At 44.5% G+C, this 22179-nt stretch overlaps 2 protein-coding genes across 4 annotated transcripts in view; both read left to right on the top strand.

Moving 5' to 3' along the window:
- IRAK2 (interleukin 1 receptor associated kinase 2) overlaps positions 1–2235 on the top strand; it is a gene marked incomplete at its 5' end in the record, with an annotated part of 51218 nt that extends 48983 nt beyond the window's left edge. For both annotated transcript variants that reach the window (XM_080914082.1, XM_080914081.1), the window contains one exon: positions 1361–2235. In XM_080914082.1, coding sequence (XP_080770208.1) covers positions 1361–1473 — 113 coding nt within the window. In that variant the 3' untranslated portion in view covers positions 1474–2235. The remainder of the gene's footprint in view (positions 1–1360) is intronic.
- A 2219-nt stretch (positions 2236–4454) lies between these two features.
- TATDN2 (TatD DNase domain containing 2) lies at positions 4455–21773 on the top strand. 2 transcript variants are annotated; one of them, XR_013974960.1, is made up of 8 exons: positions 4455–4895; positions 5001–5411; positions 10394–10999; positions 11925–12809; positions 18087–18214; positions 20063–20246; positions 20425–20522; positions 20643–20769. XR_013974960.1 is itself a non-coding variant. In XM_080913867.1 (8 exons), the coding sequence occupies exons 2-7, from the start codon at positions 5007–5009 to the stop codon at positions 20781–20783; spliced, it is 2349 nt and encodes a 782-aa protein (XP_080769993.1). In that variant the 5' UTR covers positions 4455–4895; positions 5001–5006; the 3' UTR covers positions 20784–20816; positions 21304–21773. The 2 variants fall into 2 exon arrangements, 1 of the variants encoding a protein (XP_080769993.1); XM_080913867.1 differs by lacking the exon at positions 20425–20522 and adding an exon at positions 21304–21773 and having other exon boundaries at positions 20643–20816.
- Positions 21774–22179: the final 406 nt, after the last annotated feature.

Raw genomic sequence — 22179 nt, 5'->3', positions numbered from 1 at the left:
GTCTTCTCTCTCTCTCTCTCTGCCTCTATTGCTCTCTTAAATCCCCCATGACCTGAATAAACTCTATTCTGTACTATACCGACGACATGTGGCTGGTCCCTTAGGGGGAAGAGATTCCCAACATGAGCCTCCTAGAAGCATCTCCCTTGCCCCCGGCCTCACCGCACCTTCATGGGCCATATCCCCCCTGACCCCCACTTATCTTCATCCTTTTTTAAACATTGGTGCCGAAACCCGGGTATCATCTTTTAACAACATTGGTGTCCTGTGCGGAGATTAGGTTTCCTCACGTCTGGATATCTTTTTTTTCTTTCAATATATATACACAAATATATATATATATATATATATATATATATATACACACACACACACACACACACACACACACACACACACACACACACACACATACATATATGTCAGTGTGTGTCTCATGTAGACCTTCCTATATAGCTGAGGATGACCTTGAACTCCTGATCCTCCTGCCTTCACCTCCCAAGTGTTGGGATTATGGGGGGACTGGTAAAGTGGGCAGCTATTAAAGGTGCTGGCTTCAAAGCCTGACAACCTGACTACGATCCTAGTTTATGTACAGCGTCCCTGTTTTCTTAGTCAGCAGGAAGTAGTCCAAAGATCACAATGCCTGACTCCTGCCCCACCATCACACAAACAAACAAACAAAAAGAGGGCCATTAACTTACAGGTGATTCTACCAGGCTCCTCCCAGGGACCTAGCAACAGTCCTCACCTGCTGTTGCAGCCAGGAGCTTCAGGTGTGGGCTGTGCAAAAAAGGATTGCCCACCACTCCAGCTCGCTCTGTTCCCATATGTTTCCAGACAGCCTCCCCCACTTTGTCTGTGGCCCATTCTCTTCTCTGCCCTCATGGCTCTGCTCCCTTCAGTCTGTCCATCTACCTGTCCACTTGTCTGCCTCTACCTCTTCTCCAGGCCTCACTCCCCTCCCTTCCCCTAAATAAATTCCCTTATGCCGAATTTGTTGCTTGGTGTGATTTCTCAGGGGACTGCCAGGTACCCCCTCATTATATTTCATAACAGAACAGCCATCATTGTTGTTGATGGCCACACTTCTCCCATATCTGTGGAGGAAAATAGGAGCCTCTTCTTTGTGGAAAGGGGGTAAACCTGTGGTGGGGGTTGGGGGAGTTGGGGTGTTATAGTGTCTGTGGGGGAGGGTGCAGACTTCCCTCTAAAGGCAGAAGCCATGACATGTTCCTTGTATTTGGGCCTGTTTCACAAACTGGGCATGATACTTTGATCAAGTCTGATACAAAGAATTTTAATAGTAACACTTGCTGAAGTTACTTTTTTTTTTTTTTTCTTTTCTGTTGAACATTAGCTACAGAGACTTCATGGAAAATTGAGATCAATGAGGCCAAAAGGAAACTGATGGAGAACATCCTACTCTACAAAGAGGAGAAACTGGACAGCATCGAGCTTTTTGGACCCTGATGACCAGAGCACATCTGAAGACCTTTACTCTCCACTGCATAGACAAATGTCCAGTCAAGGAAGAGGTCTCTGGCTGCCCAAGGTCTGTTGAGACCCATTCAACCCAAATGGCAGCCTGAATAGAAGGAAACATGGTTTCATCAGAGTCAAGTTGCAGGGAGGGGGGCAGTGGACCTCAGCTTACACAGACACCAAACTCCAGGAAGTGCTCCTCCTCTTTGAGACTCCTTAGCCAGAGGGCTATGAAGTGAAACACCTTGTATGTAACCCAAGGACTTGGGTGGTTTTGTGCTTCCAGAGAGCCCGTGTTGATTACCACCCCAAGAGATGCTCTTGTCCCCAAAACTTTTATTCCTCCACACTGGACAGAGCAATCCCACAGCACTCATAGTGTTTTCCGGAGCTATCATCTGCCAGTCATATTTGCAGACCGCTTTCTGCGAATTTCCACTTCTTAAAAGACCTTCGGCCCGAGTCTCAGCAATGCTTGACTCATCTCTCAAGTTCAGGACTACAAGGGCAAGACAGCTGGCAAAGGACTAGTAGACTTCATCCTCCCAAGACAAGTTTGTGTGTTATTTATAGCTTAGGTGAAGAATCATGAGAAACAGTCTCATGTTTGATTCTGCTGCTAGTAAAGTCAGTCGCTCAGTGGGTGGTAACTCAGCATCCTAAGATAACCCCTACTCTATTTTCCCTGGGGAAGAAGAGAGCTACTCTATTTTGCTCTTGGGAGGAAAGGTACAGTGGCTATAAAAGCACTTTGAAAATGTATCTGTTCTGTTTTATAAATTAAATAAAAGGTATTCAGTTCATGTTTCTGCCACATAGAAAATGTTTATTTAGCAAATATATTTTTGAAAAGTCATGTTGCAAACTTTTTTTGTAAAACAAAACTATTTCTAATTCACTATTTAAAAATAATTCCGCTATAGTGACAAAAGAAAAAAAATGTTTGTAATCTAGCAGATGGCTGCGTGTCTGGGTGAATTTGTGTACCGGATGCGTTTGACTCGAGGACTCTTGCTTTTATTTCTGTATTTATTGTTTGTACAGTGCGTGTGTGTGCACATTTATGTGTGTGAATGGGGTGTGCATACAACCATGTGCTTATGGAGCTCTAGCGGTGACTTGGGTTTTCAATCCTTCTTCCACAAGTTATTTATTTTGCTGCTACACAAGGCTAGCTGTCCATCTCTGTCTGTGTAGAAGTGTTGAGATTGTACATGCCCTTGCTGTACAGCTGTCTTTTATGTGAGTCCTGGTATTTGAACTGAAGTGACTGTCACTTTAGGGAGGGTTTTATCAGCAGTGTCGCCAGTGCAGGGGGTGAGGCACTATGTATAACCCTTCATGGATATTATTAAAGTTGCTTTCATTTTTACTGTTACAAACAGTGATGGTTACCAGGTGGTGGTGGCAGCACATGTGCCTCTAATCCCAGCACTTGGGAGGCAGGCGGATTTTTAGGGGTTTGAGACCAGCCTGGTGTGCAGAGCTAGTTCCAGGAGAGCCAAAGAACGCAGAGCCTGTCTTAAAAAAAAAAAAAAAAAATCAAATCAAAACAACAAAACAACCAACCTTACCCCCCACCCCGAAGGGGGAAAAAAAAAACAAAAAAAGAAAAAACCCTTTAAACAAATAGTGATGGTTTTGGGATTGTTAACCTTCATTGTCAACTTGGGTTAAGAGTCACCTAGGAGCTAGATATGCTCTGGTTGTGACTGGGGGTGTTTACAGAGAGGATTGAGGACAGAAGATTCTGAGTATAGGAGGTGTTATTCTATTGCCTGGGCTCCTGCACTGAAATAAAAAAAAAAAAAAAAAAAAAAGACAAAAGCCAGGCAAGTGTGGAGAGCCTTTTGTTCTTGCCACCACAGCCAAAGCCCATGAGATGACTGGGAATGATGGACTTACTTTAAGTAATAGGACAAACTTTTCTCCCCCTTTCTTGATTGTGGGTGGGGTGTTTTATATCTCACAGGATGGCTGGAATTTCTGACCCTCCCTTCCAACACCTCCAGAGGGCTGGGGTTTTAGGCTTGCAGGACACCTGGATTTGGTGATTAGGATCAAAACCTGTTTCCTTGAAGTGTTCTGCTATTGAGCTGCAATCATTACCTTTTCTGGGCTTGGTGTGGGAAGGTTTGAAACAGGGTCTCAAGTAGTTTGGAGGTGACCTTGAACTCTGGATCCTTTGGCCTACCCCTCCCTAGATGTGGGATTACAAGTTGGCATTACTTTTTATTTCTAGAGGTAGTCTCACCTGAAGTCTAGGAACTCATTAACTATCTCAAACGAGCTTCCAACTCACAGCAGTTCCTCAGCCTCAGTGACCCAAATGGAATTACAGATGTGAGCCACAGTGGCTGCTTCATTCTCCTCCCTGCTCCTGCAACCTCCATTTAAATTTTTTTTAGTTGTAGACAGGGTCTAAAATGTTTAGGCTGGACTTGAATTTGGCAGCCCTCCTGCCTCTTCTTCCTGAGCAGTTAGTTTTACAGGTCTATCCAGCAAGCCTGGTTCTGTTTTGTGTGTGTATGGCTTGTGCCTTCTAACCCCAATTCTGTCACTTTCTGGGTGTGTCACTTGTTTTTTACGGAACCATAGTTTCCTGCATTGTATTTAAAAAAAAAAAAAAAGGTGACGACGCCTGGCACGCGCGTCCGCGCGTCCGGTATCAAGAGGCCCGCCTAATTGCCTTCCATCAGAATTTTTGGCTCCCTGGCGTCCCCAGCAGGCCCCCAGCACTGCTCTAGGGCCACGTGAGAAGCTCCGCCTCACATCGCTCCTAACCAACCAAAAAGCTTCGTGAGGCGCAGAGGCACGCCCCAGAACGTCGGACCAATAGTCTCGCTCCATCTTGCCCGGAGTCACGCCCCATTCCCGTTGGAGCAATAGGCGCTGTCCGTGGCGCTGGCTCCGCCCCTGCCGCACGCCGGCCGCCGGCCGCAGGGCAGGTTCCGCGGAGCTGACGCTGAGGCTGCGGAGTAGGCGGAGGGGCCAAGGCCTTGGGTGAGGGTGCGGTACGGCGCTGGGCCGGGTCAGCTGGAGCTGAGGTGACTTCCGGCGCGCGACTCCGGAGGCTAGTGGCTCCCCCAGGCCCAGGGCGGGACGGGGCGGCGGGAGCCGAGCGGCCACCCCGCCCGCGGCCCGCCCTTGGCGTCCGGGGCCTGCGGGCGCGTGCAGCCCAAAAGGCGGCTTCGCACGCGCTCGGCCCCCCGCGAGGGGCTTCGGAAGGCGGACCGCTGCGCCGGAAGCGCCTCGGCGTCTCGGGAGAGGTGCGGTGTTGACAGCTGCGCTCGCGGACTTCGGCTGCGCGTCGTTCGGGCTCCGCGCTCGGCCCGAGGGCGCTTCTCGGAGCGCTGTGGCGTCCCTGAAGCCCGTAGCACTGGGATGGGCAGACGACAGGAACTGGAAAGGTCAGTGGGGCTGATCCCCGCCGTTGCCCTAGCGGCTTCCTGGTGGCGTGAGGTGAACAGCCGCGGAGGCTGCTGCTACAATCCTGGTCCCTCTGTCCCTGGCAGGTGCCCATGGCGTCGGAGCGGCGCAAGGTCAAGTATCACTGGGGCAGCACGTCGGAAGGGTGTCCCAGCAAGCGCAGCCGCCCCCGGGAGCCCGGCAATGTGGCCCCCTCCAGCCGGCCAGGTCGCAGGTGTGCGTCGCGTCCTCGAGGGGCCAGCAGCCCCCAGCGTCTGAAAGTCCGGCGCGGGGACGATGTGGCCCGCGCTCCTCGGAGCTCAGCCCGCCGCCGCACCTCCTCTTCCTCTTCCTCATCCTCTCTCTCTTCGGGCTCAGGTGCGGGTGGGGCCGCCTCCCCTGGCTTCCTGATTGCGAGCCCTCGCAGATTACTTACGTCCAAAGGGTCCTCTCTGCACCCTGCCCACTCCTCCCTAGAAGAAATGGCTTCTCTTCGGAAGGAAGTTTGTAACGTGAAGGTACGTGACAGCGGCGTCTGTCAAACGATGAAGTCCCTTGCACGTGGCTTGAGGGGTGGAGAGAAGAGATTTGGTGGGAAGAGAATTAAAAATGAGATCTTGCGTAGGGCCTGGGGGTGTGGGAGGCTGTTCAGGGGCATAGCTCATTGTAGAGGAAGTTTTCAAACTTGGTGGCATTTGGAACTACTAGGAAAGCTTGGCTGTGATTGTGGCCTGCCATCCCGGAGAGTGATTAAAGACAGCTTGGAAGGATCTCTGTAACCTTAGGGAGATTGTAAAGGAACAGTGGAACTGGAGGATCACCACAATGGAAGGTGGAATAATGCCCAGGAAAGAGGATGTAGATTTTGGTCAGTTTAAAGAATTTGCCCTTGGTGCTGGAGAGAAGGCACATACAGCTCTTGAAGGAGGACCCAAGATCTGAGAGCCCAGGTTGTATGGTTCACAATCATCTGTAATTTCAACTCCCAGAAATCCCATTCCTCTGGCCTCCATGGGTTATCTACATGTGCATTTACCCACACACATTAACGTTTTTAAAAGTAAAATTAAATTGTCTTTGTACTTAGAACTACTCTGAATAAGCGCAACTAAGGAATTGGACTCTCAGTGTGGCTTTTTACCAAAGTTGTGGATTCCAGCATGTTGACGTTCTCTTTGGGTGGTTTGGTTAACAGGGATTCAGATTTTTGAGACAGGGTCTCTGTACACCAAGCTGTCCTGAAACCCACAGACATCTTTCTGGTTTAAAGGCATATGTCATTATATCTGGCTTGGGTGGGGTTTTTTTTTTTTTTTTAAAAAGTTTATTAGTAGTTAGCTTTGGAGATCAACTCAAGTCTAGTTCCCCAGTGGAAGCACCCAGTGGGGTTTGTAAATTCTTGGAACAGATTGAGGAGTGAGTGCTTCTAACAGCAGACCCATTTCAGGTTTTGAGTGGTTTCTGAGGGCCTGCTTTGTGCCAGGCAGAGTTCTAGGAGCGTGAGTTTCTTCAGTAACTGTAAAACAAAGTTCCCTACTCTTACTAGTTTTTCAATGTAGATTTTGGAGCTCTGGTAGTCTTAAAAAGTGGTCAGGCACTGTGTATATACAAGAGTTTAGAGAAAGTCTTATTTTGGGGGAAGATGGGCTGCCCCTAGTGGAAGCAGCAAAGGTGGTCATTAAGGAAAGAGAGTTTAAAACCTTTCCTGATGGTTTCTTTTCTTTTCTTTTTTTTTTTTTTTAAAGAAGGACTCATTTTGTTAATGTTGAACTCCATATGTAGCCAAGGATGACCTTGAACTCTCAGTCCTCCCATCTCTACCTGAATGTTGGAGGTACAGGAATGTGTCACTACGTGTGACTTTCTTGGTGGAGTCATAAACGAAGCTGAGTTTTGGCTGTTTAACTCGGACTGATCTTTTTCTAAGTGTTTTTCTTTTTTTTAAAGTTTATTAATTTTTATTTCATGTGCATTGGTCTTTTGCCTGAATGTGTGAGGGTGTCAGGTTGCCTAGAACTGCAGTTACAGACAGTTGTGAGCTGCCGTGTGGTATGCTGGGGATCGAACTTGGATCCTCTGAAAGAGCCATACTAGTGTTTAGAACTGCTCTCTCCAACCCCAAGTGTTTGTTTCCTAATCACATGCTCTACAGCCGAGTTTCCTCTTCAGCCCATGTTTCTTAATAATGGACTTTATAGCTTGAGCTCTGAGGGAAAGAGAAAAATCCCTTTTTTCCTCAGAGTTCACAGGTAATGGCAAATTGAAAAGTGGTGTTTGGCAGAGCAGTACTGACTGTAGCTCAGATATAAGTCAGGTGAATACGAGCCTTTGTGAATACAACTTAATTTTGTTACTAGTTCATCCACGTGGGTTTTGGACAGTATCAAGGTTAGATGATTGGGATTTTGACACAGAACCCCAGTGTCAGGGACAGGAATTTTCAGTCTCATTCTATGCTGTTGATTGCCAGTTAATTGAGGGTATGGCCTTTAATCTGTTTGAGTCTAATCCTAGTCTGGTTCTGTCGTTCATGGAGGCTGCTGTGGTCTCCTTTGATAGTTACAATCAGTACTTGAGTGTAATTGTATGCCCAACATTCTTTTGGGTCACAGAGCTGGACACTGTGATGAGAGGACTGGGAGATGGCCCATGATCTCAGGAAGTGTAGGCCTTCTTCCTTGTGACCTTGTTTGTCTTGAGTCTCAGGTACTGTGCGCCGGCACAGCTGAGGAGCATTGATGAAAACTTTTTCCCAGGGCCTTCTCAGGTTGCTTACTCATTGTCCTCCCCAGCTCTGCCTTCTTTGACTTCCAACTGGTGCACACATGGCTTTGTGTGCTCCAAGTTTTCAGCTCAGAGCTCTCAGTGTCAGGACACAGAATGTTCAAAAGGAAGATGTTTGAACATTTTATTTTATTTACTTTGGGCTGGGATTGGCTCAGGACTTCAATAAACTAGGCAACTGCTTTTTCACTGAGTTATATCCCCTGCTGCTGGTTAATAGACAGTCCTGAAGTCTAACCTCATTTTGTCCATTTGCTATTTCTTAAGTCTGAAGTTGACTCTTGTTTTGAGAGGATCTTACAGCCTAGTTTGACCTTGAAATCCTGATCCTCCTGTCTATACTGAGTGCTGTCCCTACCATGCTGGTGCTGCTGCTTCTTCCTCTTTCCTCCTCTTCCTTCTCTTCTTCCAGTGTTCCTTTTTAAAAATAACAAGATAATATTTTATTGGGCTTGAAGAGATGGCTGAATGGTTAAGAACACTGACTGCCTTTTTCAGAGGACACAAGTTCAGTTCCAAGCACCCACATGGCAACTAGTATCTGTCTGTAACTCCAGATAGGTATTACAGAGTCTGATTCCTTCTGGCCTCCACGGAAATGTGCATAGACATTCATACATGTCAGCAAATCACTCATACACATTGAATAAGTCATTAAAGATGTTTTATTTGTCTTTATGGGGGACATTCATGTGGTGATCAGAGGTGCAAGTTGGTTCTTTTCCTACTATGTAGGTCCTGGGCAATCAAATTCATATTGTCACCTTGGCAGTACAAACCCCAACTTGCTGGCTCCATACTAGGCTAGCTAGTCAATAAACTAGGAATCCACTTGTCTCCACCCTCCTTTTAACATTAAAAGCATCTTTCTTCCCAAGGTTTAAGTATTTTTTAGGTTTTTCTCATTACCTTCTTAGGAATAGAAAATGGGACTTCACACAAGTGAAGCTAATACCCTTAGAATCTCAGAACTATAGAAAACTACTCTTGTTACTGCTTGGCTTGCTGCCCTTTGCAGTATATTCAGCAAACCCCATTTTTATTTGTGTGTGACCATCCCACAATATTTGGGTTGGAGTCAGAAGACACCTTTTAGGAGTCAGGTCTTTTGCCATGTGGATTGTAGGGATCGAACTCTTTGTCAGGTTTGGCAGCAAGTGTTTTTACCTGTTAAACTATCTTGCTGGCTAGTAAACTTGTTTTTATTTAAAAAAATCATTTAGCAACACAACAGTAGCAGCTTCCACATTAGGGCTTATGACTTCCATAGCCACTGGCTTTTGACCAGTTTTGTAGTACTGGATGTGAATTACCTTAGGTTGAACTGGCCTTAACTCCAATCAGCAAGCAGCTAACCTTTTAATTGTATTAACTCTATTACGCTAGTGGGTATACCTTGCTGGACAGATCAAAGAGTGTGCAGCATGCTAAGACCGTTGATGACAGTTTTTTCCCAACAGCATGAGTAGTCCCATCTGGCATTATGAAAGCTGGCCAGCAGGGAGACTTGTAGCTTCATTTCTCCATGTCATACAACTGTAGTATGTATTGTATCCAGCAATGTGTACTCCCTTTTTCTGAGCTTGCTGATGTATGCATGCATGCATGTATGTATGTATGTATGTATGTATGTATGCATACTTATATAAATTGCAGTTACTTTGTGTGTGCATGTATATAGCACATGTGTGGAAGTCAGAGGACAACTTACAGGAATTAGGTTTTCTCCTTCCATCATGTAGGTACTGGGAATTGAACTAAGATCATTAGGCTTGGTGGGAAGTGACTTCATGTTGGCAAACCACCCCACTAGTGGGTTCTGCTTCTTTTATTTTTATGTAGTCCAGGCTGACTTGACTCAATTACAGTGATCCTCCTACCTTAGCTTAGTGTTGTGTTATAGGTGTGTTACAATATCTGGCCTGAGAGAAGAGTATATTTACTTTGAGAGGAACTTAATATACTCAAGCTGCAGTGAGTGTAGAATGCCCTGGGTTCGCATATGTTGTGTTTTACAGCTGGGGAGGTTTCATGTTCCATTGCCTTTGGAGGGCTCTACCATGCTTGGCTAAGGGTGGTCCTGAGTGTTAACACAAACTAATCATAGTCTAGCTTATCTCCTGTGGACTCTTATACAGAAGATAGAATAGGGCTGAGGTGTTATCTGTGTTTCTGGAGGTGGGTATAAGAATGACTTGGTGCATGCTGAGGTCATCTTTGGGAGAATACCCTACTAACAGCAAGGTTACAGAAAGAGACTACTTGAAGGAAAATTAGGCCACAGGGGTAGAAGAACTCAGGAGTTGGGGACTTGGGTTCCTTGGGCCATTCCTACCCCTTGTCAGGGTCTTAGGTTTCCTGATTTTTGTAGTGGGACTAGGTTTCTTCCAGTGAGAAAACACTGAGCTGTTTTTTTTCTCTAGTGTGAAGCATGTAATCAGTTCCCACTGCAACTATACTATTACATCTCCATGCTCCTGCCCATGATGCATCTTAGAAGTGAATTTTAAGTAAATGACTGAAGAAGCCTTACTATATGAGCTCTCCACAATAGAGTGGAGAGAAACTCCTGCCTGGGATTGTCTTAACCTTGTCACACTCACTTTAATTTATTTCCTTTGAGCTGATGGAACCACTAATGACTTGTTATTGACTAATGCTGCAAATAGGAAATTGTTCTTGGAACAAACCTTTAAAAGTTTCTTTTAAATTCTAGGTTGGTTCTAAAGATAGTTCCTGTCGCTCTACGAACTCTGAATTTTCAGCAGAAGCTGAGGGTCAGAGTGACGCTATGGAGGAACCCAACAAGTTCCAGAAAAGGAAGAAGGACAGGCTTCAAGACCAGGGCTCAAGAGTGATCTACCTGAAGGCCATCCAGGGCATCCTTGGGAAGTCAATGCCCAAGAGGAAGGGAGAGGCTGCCACTACTCAGGGGAAGGCAAGCTTGGGAGAGCATCTTGACCTGGAAGGACCAATCAAGAAGGTGGAAGAACCAGCCAGGAGTAGGGAAGGACCCTTGGCCAGGAGTGTGGAAGGACCAAGCAGGAGCCAGGAAGAACTGGTCAAGAGCGTTGAAGAAGGACCAGCTGGAAAGGTTACAGTTACTGTTCCTCAGAAAGAGGAGTTACATACAAAGGTTAGGGCAGAAAAGGAAGAGTCTTCTTCACCAGACAGGAACAGTTTCTGTGACAGAAGAGTGATTATAGATTCTGTGAAGAAAGCTAGTGAGGAACTGCTTGGAGACCGAAGAACAGTCATTGACAAACCATCTCCAGCTCTAGAATTTTTTGATAACTCTGACTCTCCTGAAGATATTCAGAAGGTAAATGAGCACACACCAGATTTTTTGGTTCTATTTTTGGGGTTTTGAATTCTCTTAATTACATATATTTGTCATTTAGTCTTTGTAGTTTGATTCTAAGTAATACAGATGATACTATTCTTAGTGTAATCTCCTCTCTTGACCTCTGTTTCCCACCATTAGGAGAATCAAATTTAGGGTTCTAGGAATTCTAAGTAAGAACTTTAACTCTCTTGGAGGATAATAAATTAAAAACAGTACTTTATTTAACATGGACTCCAGGGAATAAGTGTTTCTCTTCTGCCATTCCTTTCAGTAATTAATAAACTCCAGATAAGCTTTTTTACAAAATACCTTAAAAATTCTATTAAATGTAGAGGGTATAGGTTTTTGCCTGTATTGAAAAAAGGCCAAAGTGATAGTGGCTTAAACAAAATAGAATTTTGTCTTAAGAATCTTAAGGCTTTCATCCCAACTTCAGGGATCTTGGTATATTCTGTCTTGATGTTCTGCCCTGCTAAATACAGTTCTATCTTAGAGCCTGAGATGGGGATGCTGTTAGCATTGAGTTTGTTACTTAGACATTGGCCAATAGAAAACAGATGAGAGAAAGGAAATAATACACTTCCTTTCTCTTGAGAATTTGGTTAAAACATTGTACATGTTGAGTCTTCTCACACTTATTTATAGAAGCATCTGGAAACCTGGTAATATCTAGCTTCAAGGGAGTCTGAGAAATTCTTCTACACTGATGGCTTTCATCGGAGTCTGATTGCATTGCAAAGGCCTTTGAATTGCATAGTTAGGTTAAATTTAGACCCTCTCTAACCTCATTGGGATTAAGGACTGTGCATTCTGGAGGGGAGAGACCATTCTGGAGCCACATTATTGGATGAGGGAGGGGTTACCTATAGGAGGGCTGACTTGTTGCTTTTCTTCTCTACAGCACACAGACCGAGAGGTGGTGATGGAGCATCCCTCTTCAGGGAGCGACTGGTCAGATGTGGATGAGCTGGCCACTGTGAGGTTCTCCCAAGAGGAACCCATCACAGTGAAATACTCAGCAGTTTCGGAATCATCTTCCTTCCCCACTGACTATGTTATGTACCCTCCTCATTTGTATAGTAGTCCATGGTGTGACTATGCCAGCTACTGGACTAGCAGCCATAAGACACCTGGTTATCCATTGATGGGATCCAGCAGCCATGACTCAGCACAGGCTGAGAAGAGCAGTCAGGATCTTCTGAGTGTTCACTCTTCCAAGTCCACAGTGAGTACCCAGAGCATCTCCAAAGGCTTGGACATTGTCCAGAAAGGTAGGTCCCAGAATTCTCACTCACTTCAATTCTCCAGAAGCACAGTGGAGAAGGAGGTGAAGGGGAAGAGAACATTCCAAGAGGAGATACCACTTCACCACACCAGAGAACACACATCCAGCTCTTTGCCAAGGAGCCACAGGGATCTGAGCCTGGAAGAGGGCTTCATCGATACCCACTGTCATCTGGACATGCTCTACTCCAAGCTATCTTTCAAGGGAACTTTTACAAAGTTCAGAAAGATTTATAGCAGCTCCTTCCCTAAGGAGTTTCAAGGCTGCATCTCTGACTTCTGTGATCCAAGGACACTGACTGATGGCCTGTGGGAAGAACTCCTTAAAGAAGATCTGGTTTGGGGGGCCTTTGGCTGTCACCCTCATTTTGCACGGTACTATAATGAGAGTCAAGAAAGAAAGCTTTTGCATGCCTTACGCCACCCCAAGGCTGTGGCTTTTGGGGAGATGGGCCTGGACTACTCTCATAAGTGCACCACACCAGTTCCCGAGCAGCACAAGGTACTGACTGACTCTAGTCTGCTTTCCTCCAGACATTTGCTTTAGTGGTTGAACTTTACAGTAAGAACTGTTAGTATTTTGAAATTCCCTGAATGCCATTCTTTTTGTTTCTGAAACAAGGTCTCTATGTACAGCCCTGGCTGTCCTTGCTCTGTAGACCAGGCTGGCCTTAAATTTAGAGATCTACCTGTTTCTCCTAGGTGATGGAATTAAAGATATGCCCTTGATTTTTCTTCTTATTCTTTTCTTTTTACTTTTTAAAGATTTATTTGTTTTATGTATATGAGTATGTCTGTCTGTCTTTAAATACACCAGAAGAGGGCATAGGATCGCATTACAGATGGTTGTGAGCCACCATGTGGTTGCTGGAACTTGAACTCAGGATCTCTAGAAGAGCAAGTCAGTGCTTTTAACTGCTGAGCCTTCTCTCCAGCCCTCTTTTTTTTTTTTTTTTTTTAAATGTGTGGTTTTTCCACTATATCAAACTGGTCTTGAAATTGAGGTCCTTTTGCTTCAGCCTTCCCAGTGCTAGGATTATAAACCCTTGCCACCATGCCCAGTTTATAAACTCTACTATCTTTTAGTGGTTGGTTTTGTTGTTGTTAGTTTAGTTTGGTTGAGAGAAACTTGTATTGTTGAAGATTAAATCCAGATCTTTGCAAATGCTAGGAATGTGCTCTGCCACTGAGACACATCCCATAGCTTTTCATTTGTTTTTGTTTCCCTTTGTAAACTTATCTCACTTGATATGTAGACCATGCTATCCTGGAATTCAGAGAGCCTTTGGCCTCCACTTCCCTAGTGATAGATTTAAAAGCCGGTCTCACCACATTTGACTTCATTAGCACTTTTACAAAAGTAAGATGGAGAAGAGGCATTTTGAGACTTTTTGTTTGCTTGTTTTTGTTTTTTTGAGACAGGGTTCTGACTGTTCTGGAACTAGCTTTGTAGACCAAATTGGCATTGAACTCAGATTCACCTGTCTTTGCATCCCAAGTGCTGGGATTAAAGGTGTATGCCACTGCCACCCAGAGCATTTTTGAGACTTAAAAAAATTACATTTTTCTAGTCATGTATGTGTGTTCTTGTGCATACACTTATGCCTTGGTGAGTGGAGATCAGAGGAGTTGGTTTTCTCTTTCCACTGTGTAGGTCATGGAATTGAACTCAGTTGTCAGACTTGGTGGCAAATACCTTTATCCACCGACCCATTTTCCTGGTCTTTATTGAAACAACTATTTTTAAAGATCCATTTTAATTTTAATAGTGTTTATATGTGGATATATGTACATGAGTGCAGGTGCTAGTGAAGGCCTGAAGAGGGTGTTAAAGCCCCTGGTGGAATTTTAGGTGTTTGTGAGCTTCTTCATGGTTTCTGGGAAATCAATTTAGGTTCTCAGGAAGAACAGGAAAAATGCCTAACTGTTGAGCATTCTCTCCAGCTGCCTGTTTTAAAACTACTTTTTGTTTGTTTTTTTGAAACAGGGTTCTTTGACTAGCCTTGGCTGTCCTAGAACTCACTACGTAGACCAGGCTGGCCTTAGAACTCAGATTTTCCTACCTCTGCCTGTCAGGCGCTGGAATTAAGGAGTGTACCACTACTGCCCTGCACTTTTGAAGCTTTTTGTGGCTAATGTCAGGGACAAGACATTTGCTTTCTATTTGAAAGCAGCAAACTTTTTTATTTATTCATTTTCTTGTTTGAGATTAGGTCTCAGGTGATCAGACTGGACTTGAACCATTAATCTAGCTGACAATGACCTTCTTGGGTCTACTTCTCCAAGTATATTGGTTGGTTCTGTTTTTTTTTTTTAAAGTACAAAAATGTACAAAGAATGGAATTTTCTTTCAATTTGAGATAATGACTATTAACCATCATAAGTTTTTTTTTTCTGAGTAATTTTAGACTTGGCATCGAATCCTTAAAGCCTTTCATGGACTTCTTTGATGGACAATAGGAGGCAGTAGCCCTCCTGTTCATCCCTTCCTTGGGTCCCCAGGTGGTGTTTATTTGTGGTAGAGCATGTATGCTGAGCTCCTACAGCAGCTAGGAGGCCTTTGAAAACCTAGATTATGCATCCCACAGGCTACAGGTCTTGGGGCTGGAGTGTTGGGGTTCTGACTGTGTAGATTTGGCTTGTTGGTTTTCATCTGGCTCTTCATATCTGGCTTGAGGTAATAATGTGTTAGCCATGTGACACATGTAACTACATCTGACACATGGGGGAAAATAGAGGCTCAGGATAGTGAGACACATGCTCTGCTTTTCCACTTGGGCCCTGTCTTCTAGAGGACTTCTATTGTAGTTATAAACACAATAAGCACAAGAAGTCTAGAGTAGGAACCTGGAGGCAGAAACTGGAGCCAGAGGCCTTGGAGGAATGTTACTAACTGGCTTACTCCCATGGCTTGCTTGCTCATCCTGCTTTCTTACAGACCCTAGGACTACTAGTCTAAGGGTGGTGCTATCCACAGTGGTCTGGGCCTCCCCATGAGCCATATATCAAGGAAATTTCCCCATAAGACAATACAGTGGGGGCATTTTCTCAATTAAGGTTCACTTTTTCCAAATGACCCTAGTTTGTGTCTCATTGATAGAACATTAACCAGGATAGTCCCAGTGGCACAGGTTAGGTGTGCCAAGGGAAGAGGAACAGTTCAGGGATTGTCTCACCAAAGTGTTACAGTTGTATAGCTGGTGTTTACTGGATGCCTGCTTGTTGCCAGGAATTCTGCTAAAAGTATGTGATACCTATTTTAGTTAGAGTTTTACTGCTGTGAACAGACCAAGGCATGACCAAGGGAACTTTTATAAGCACAACATATAATTGGGGCTGGCTTATAGGTTCAGAGGTTCAGTCCATTATCGTCAAGGCATGATAGGAACATGGCAGCATCCAGGCAGGCATGGTGTAGGCAGAGCTGAGAGTTCTATATCTTTATCAGGAGGCTACTAGTGGAAGACTGACCTCCAGGCGGCTAGTGCATTAAAGCCCACACCCACACTGACACACCTACTTCCAACAAGGCTATCCCTCCTCTAATAGTGCCATTCCTTGGCCCAAGCATATACAAATGATCATGGTACCTAAGTCCTTTGTTAGATTATGAGGGGCTCAGATTATATCTAGGGTCCCAGAGTCACTTTGCTCAAGCTGAACTTGGTCAGTGGTCTTCCAGCTGTCACTTGGTTTGGTGAATGAAACTCAAGATAAAAAATGAGTCAAGGAATAGATTGCTGGCCGGAGAAGGGTAAATTACATACCTTACATGTTTCTGTCAACATGGAGAGCTCTAAACGGAAGAGAGGAAGTGACTACTGTATTTTTTGACATAAATCTTAAATTAGATACTTGTGAGGCTCAGTTTAACCAAATACTTCCTGAAAGATTGAGAAAATAGAGGGGAAAAATGTAGAGTATTTCTCATTGAATCTTGTTTTTATCTGTGTGGTCATGGATTTAACTATTTAACTTCCAAGGATTAATTACTACATATTCCCTGAGTACATTGCACAGATTAACCACTAAAAGAATCAGAATACTTTGAAATACCCAGAAGAAAGGAGTCTGTTCCTACTCACTTCCTTGAACTCTGGGTATTTGTATTTGCCTGGAATTAATTATTGAGGTAATAGGGTGAAAGAAAGACCTTGTTCCTTTAGGAGAATTGGGTTAAGTCTTCAGTCACTGAAATGACATACATGTCGGCTAAGGACCGAGCATTGGTAGCAGGGGAGAATGCTAGGATAAATAACACAGGTGTACACCCTTTACTGTTTAACCCTGCGTGCTAGGGAGTTTCACTGTTTTTGTTATAATTTGGATGTGTGTGTCAGGCTACTGTATATTTAATGTTAGGTTTCTTGGAAAGTTGCAAGGGTTTGTTTTAAAATTACCTGTCAAAGATTCAAGAAAATGTGTGTAGGTAATCCCACCTTCTTCACGCAGTGGCTAGAATATAGGACTTTAAGCGGATGTTCTGCTTAGGAAAACAAAATAGAAGGGTCAGGGAGCTGGATCAGTAAGTGAGGTTTGCTGTGCAAGCATAAGGACCTGAGTTTGGATTCTAGCATCCATGTAAAATTCATTTGCTTTGTTTCTGGTCATTGTTTTGTGCTTAACACACACGGGTGTCAGTGAGATGGCTCAGCAGGTAAAAGCAAGCACATGTCTCAGTTTTGTCTTCTGGACCCACTAGGTGGAAGGAGAGAATTTTTAAGAGTTGTCTTCTCACCTACCTTTATTGTCCCAAAATAAATAATAAAGATGTAATAATTTTTTCAAAAGTTAAAAGTGGGCTGGGTGATGGTTCAGTGGTTAACAGAACCCACATGGCAGTTTACAGCTGTCTAGCTCTAGTTTTAGGGTATCTAACACCTTATACAGACATAACACAGGCAAAACACCAGTGCACATACAATAAAAATAAGTCACTACAAAAAAGTTTAAAATATTACATTAGAATTAATAATGGCTCCTCCCACCCCTCACTTTGAGAGGATTTGGCACATGGCTTTAAACTTGTAAATGTCATTCCTAAGTGGACATTACCAAAAGTGTGTTACTGATGCTGAAGATACAAGCATTAGCTGTGTTCTACAGCTGTAAAACCTGTGTACGGAACTGTCATGTGAGACAACTTGTTGAAAAAATTCTGATTCTGTTTATTCTAAACCTGGCCATGGTATAGGAGAGACTTAACTCTACTTGTTTACTTACATTACTAACTGGATTTTACCAGTTCTACAGAATGAAGTAGATCCACAGGTACTTACTTAGAAAGGAACATTCAGGAACTGTGAACCCTAAGACCTAGGCATTTTGTTAGAGGGTTGTGTGAGTATACAACTCTTGCATAGGGAAAGGTCTAGAGTTCTGTTGGTTACCTCTTGAAAGTATATGAGAGGTAATGAGCTGAAGGACAGCAAATTGGTGTTATACATTCTAGATCTCTACCCTTGTACCATTGTACAACGTTCCTTGCCAGCTGCTCAGAGAACCAAACTTCAGGGTGCTGGGGCGGGGTGTGAAAGTTCTGGGCTGCTGCTTTCTGGGTTGGTCATAGTGTCTCCCCAGGGAACCAGTGAGGATTGCAGATTGTTGAGCAGCACAAGGGCTTAGAGGAATCAGCAATGTAGGAAGGATTATTAGAAAGTAGTTATGTTTTCAGCTCTATTGTATAGTTTAGAAGCAAAGAATTAGAGACAGCAGGAGTACCCCGACATAATAGACAGAAGGGTCACTAATCAGCTGCTGTCACTTTGTTTTCTCTCAGGTGTTTGAGAGGCAGCTGCAGCTGGCTGTGTCTCTGAAGAAGCCCCTGGTCATTCACTGCCGTGAAGCTGATGAAGATTTGTTGGACATCATGAAAAAATTTGTGCCCTCTGACTACAAGATCCATAGGTTAGGAGCTTTGGTTTCAGTGGGCAAATGGCACTCCTGCACTAGCTACAGATGAAACTCAAGGAAAGCAGTCATGCTATTTGGGTGTTTTTTTTTTTGAGGCCTTTTGCAATCTGAACCCTTATTACATTTTAAAAGTAACTTGAAATTTTTTTCTTTTACATATGAGTACTTTATTTACATCATTTCTACCTCTTATTCCCTGTAATACATTAAAGAAAAATTTGTCAGTTTTGAGATAAGGGTCTTGAAAGCCTTGGTTAACCTGGAACTCATAGATATCATCTGTTGTTTCAACCTCCAGAATGCTGAGATTACAGGGTATGCCAGCACATCTGGCTTCCTATTATGTGTAAAGTATCTTTTTAAAAGAATGACTTTGTTAATACAGTAGTAATTTTTTAAGTTTAAATTAATACCCTTTAATTACAAATGAGCTAGAAGGGGCTTTCTGGTCTCAGTTGTGAGAGAGGCTGTGGTAGGGTCCAGTAGCTCAGCATGCAGAGAACTTTCCAAGGTTTCTGAAAAGATACCTCTTATACTTCTTTCCCTTGAATTTGAAAGCGCTCTTTGTGTTTTGTGATAGGGTCTCATGTTAACCCAGGCCAGACTTTAGATATATAGCTGAGGATTACTTTGAATTTCTGATCCTCCTGTCTCCTCTTTGCTGGGATTACAGGTATGCACCACCATACCTGACTGAAAACGCTATTTATCCCAGTTAGCTTTCAGATTGTTTTACCTCAGTTGCAATCATAGTCTTAGTCTAGGAAACTTCCTTGCATTTCTACACTGCTTGTGTTAGGCAAGTTCCCCTCTCGGGGACACCATTGGGGAACTGTCACAGATTTAAGGGCTACTGGGGGTAGAGTGTCCAGAGTATGGGACAAAGGTGGACATAAATACAGAGGGAGCCTAGGTAGGGGCCCTTTAGCCTGGCTAGAAATGAAGAGGGGTTTACACCTGAGTGAGCACTTTAGCTGGGTAGAAGTGATGAACAGAATTCAGGGAGGCTGGAACCAAATCTAGGTCTTGTCGGGTGGCAGAAGGGAGTGGGCTTTCCTCCTCTGTGCTACCACCCACTGGGTACTGAAGCAATGTCTGAGGTGCAGTGGAGAAGTGGTTGATTGGGTTTTGAGGGCTTTAACAATGGCTCTCTTTAAAGAGACTGCTGGCTCAAAGCTAAGAGACAAGACTAACTAACTCTTGATGGGGAGTTGTGACTGCAGGAAGCCCTGAGTTACAGATGGGTTGACAGTAATTTTTGCCTAAGAACATGAAGTACTGTCGAATTTAAGAAGAAAATTCTTAATTCTAGCTTTTGAAAAGCAGGAGCAGGTGGATTTCTGTGAGTTTTAAGGCCTTTCCTCTCCACATAGTAAGTTCCAGGACACCCAGGGTTATTATAGAGAGACCCTATCTCTAACAAACAAATTCACCTGTCACTGACTCACCATTATTCATTTGGCCTTTTTTTTTTTTTTTTTTTTTTTTTTTTTTTTAGTGCATCTGACAACAGAGGCATGATTTTTCCGTACTGTAGTTGTAACCTGGGGAGGGCTGGTCTTTATGGCTCCTTTCCCATACTTCTCTAGCCTGTGCTATTGCTGTAGTTGTGTCAGATGGCTGCCCAGATTGTGGAATTAAGGTGGGACTGGTCAGTGTATGATCCTCATGCCAGCTTAGTCTTGTTGTGTTTGGTCTGGCTCCTTTCTCAGCTTGCTTTGGAGTCCCCTTGGGTGCAAATTTTTCTTTTCTAGAATCCACTAATTGGGGCTGCAGGCCTAGAGGCAGCTAGGGGCTGCTTCTGAGGCCTGGGAGTAAACCCTGAACTGTACTCTCCCACAGGCACTGCTTCACTGGCAGCTACTCAGTCATTGAGCCCTTGTTGAAGTACTTCCCTAACATGTCGGTGGGCTTCACAGCAGTGCTGACCTACTCCTCCGCCTGGGAGGCTCGGGATGCCCTCAGACAGATCCCGTTGGAGAGGATCATTGTGGAAACAGACGCACCCTACTTTCTCCCTCGCCAGGTAGGACTGTCTTCAGACCGACCTGAGGCACTGAGGCCAGTGGGTGGGAGGCTGGCTGGGCCCAGGTCCCAGTGTCCTCCTGGTCTACCTTGTGCGATATAGGTGTCTCCCTGTTGTTACTCTGTAGAACCAAAAGTCCTGGGGGCTGAGAAGCTGAAGGGTAACCACTCTCTTCCAGGCAGTGGAAAGCCCTACCCTGTAGAGGGTAGTCCATGGAAGCGTGGGACCCTGCTCACCCAGAGCCCCCCATGACTAGGACTCTCCCTGCACCTGCAGGTAAAGGGGTCTCTACAGGGCAGCCCCAAAGAGGTCCTTGCTGGGGATGGAATGGGGATGCTCTATGTGACAGACACATGCAGAAGGCACAGCGATGATGGAAATCTTGCTGTCTTCCAGGTGCCAAGAAGTCTTTGCCAGTATGCCCATCCAGGCTTGGCCTTGCACACAGTTCGAGAGATTGCCAGGGTCAAAGAGGAGTCACTTTCCTACACTCTGTCGGTCCTCCGAGAGAACACCAGTCGCCTCTACAGTCTTTGAGCAGGGAGCATGAGCAGGCATCTTCTGTCAAAGGTCATAAGAGCCACATTTTTCTTAGCAGTTAACAGTGGAGTCTTTTCTCTAGTGTAAAACTACTAACCAACATGTCCAGTCTGCATGTGGCCAAGGAAAGTTATGAATATAGTTGAACAGATCTTAGACTTCAGAATTTATGTATTTTGTGATTAGATTGTCTGCTTCCTACATATGACTGTGTTATATTACAGTGTTAAAGGTTTGACTCACCTGGTAGAGAAAGTAAATTAAAGGCCAGTGAAGATGGTTCAGTGGGTAAAGGCACTTACTGTGCAAGCATGGTGAACTGAGTTTGGTTCCTAGCACCCGAGTAAAGGTGGAAAGAACTCCAGAATTGCTGTATGCCTGCTGTAGCATGCATGTCTCCTCAAACATGCACAATCACAATAATTTTTTTTTTTAAGAGTGTAAGTTTAGGGTTAGTATTAAGCCTGGTTTGTTGAGTTTGAACTTGGAACCTTCTTTTCTCTTTTAAACCCTCTAGGATGACCAGTGGCCTGATAGTATAGGACGGGCTCCATCTGTTTGTGTCCAAGGTGAAGGATGTGTTGGAGATCCTGTCAAAACTCAGCAAACCAGGATGTTACCTTGGAACCTCATCACAAGGCTTCACTTGCTGGTTGCTGGGCAAGTGGGTACTGTGGAATGGATTTGAGATGAGTGGTTTTGCCTGCTGGCCACAAGGCCCCAGGGTAATCAGTGAACAACAACAACAACAAAAAAAATGACACGGAGTACAATGAGATGGTGCCAGTCTGGATCCCTGCCATTTGGCCTGGGTTTCCCAGCATTCTGAATAAAGTCATCCTTTATCTGAGCACATGTGGATATATAATCTGGTTTCCCTTCTTCTCTGTCATGAAAGGAACTTCGGAGGGAGGTCTCCTTGGCTTAGGTGCCACCTTACATGACTTCCGTGGTTGCCACTGGTTTTATATCTCTGAGGTGCCTGCCTTTATGATCTCATGGCTGTGTGATGGTGTACTCTGAGAACCAGAGAGGCCTTCCTGAACCCTGGAGTAAGAGGAGGAGGAGGCAGGCTGTCCACCCTCAGTAAAGTCTTTGTGGCACATAGCTGAGCATCTGGGGTCCTTTTTTGTATTTTTTTTTTCATAAAACACTGGGCCAGGAATATTTTCCTCCTTTTACACTTTTCAATCTCCCTCTGTCCTCTACCCATGCTGCCATTCTCCAAAGCTCACTGGGAGCTTTGGTCATTTGGATTGTTAAACAAATAGCCTAGAGTCTAGGAAAGATGACCTTTCTCTCCTTTGGCTGCTTTCTGTTCTGTTTGTATTTTAAGGAACTTCATTTGAGTAGTATGTGATCCAAATAGGTAGCTTTGTTCTTGTCTCTGTAT

Source organism: Micromys minutus (genome assembly GCF_963924665.1).
Source record: "Micromys minutus genome assembly, chromosome: 3".
Taxonomy (NCBI): domain Eukaryota; kingdom Metazoa; phylum Chordata; class Mammalia; order Rodentia; family Muridae; genus Micromys; species Micromys minutus.
This window is presented reverse-complemented; position numbering and strand designations above follow the sequence as displayed.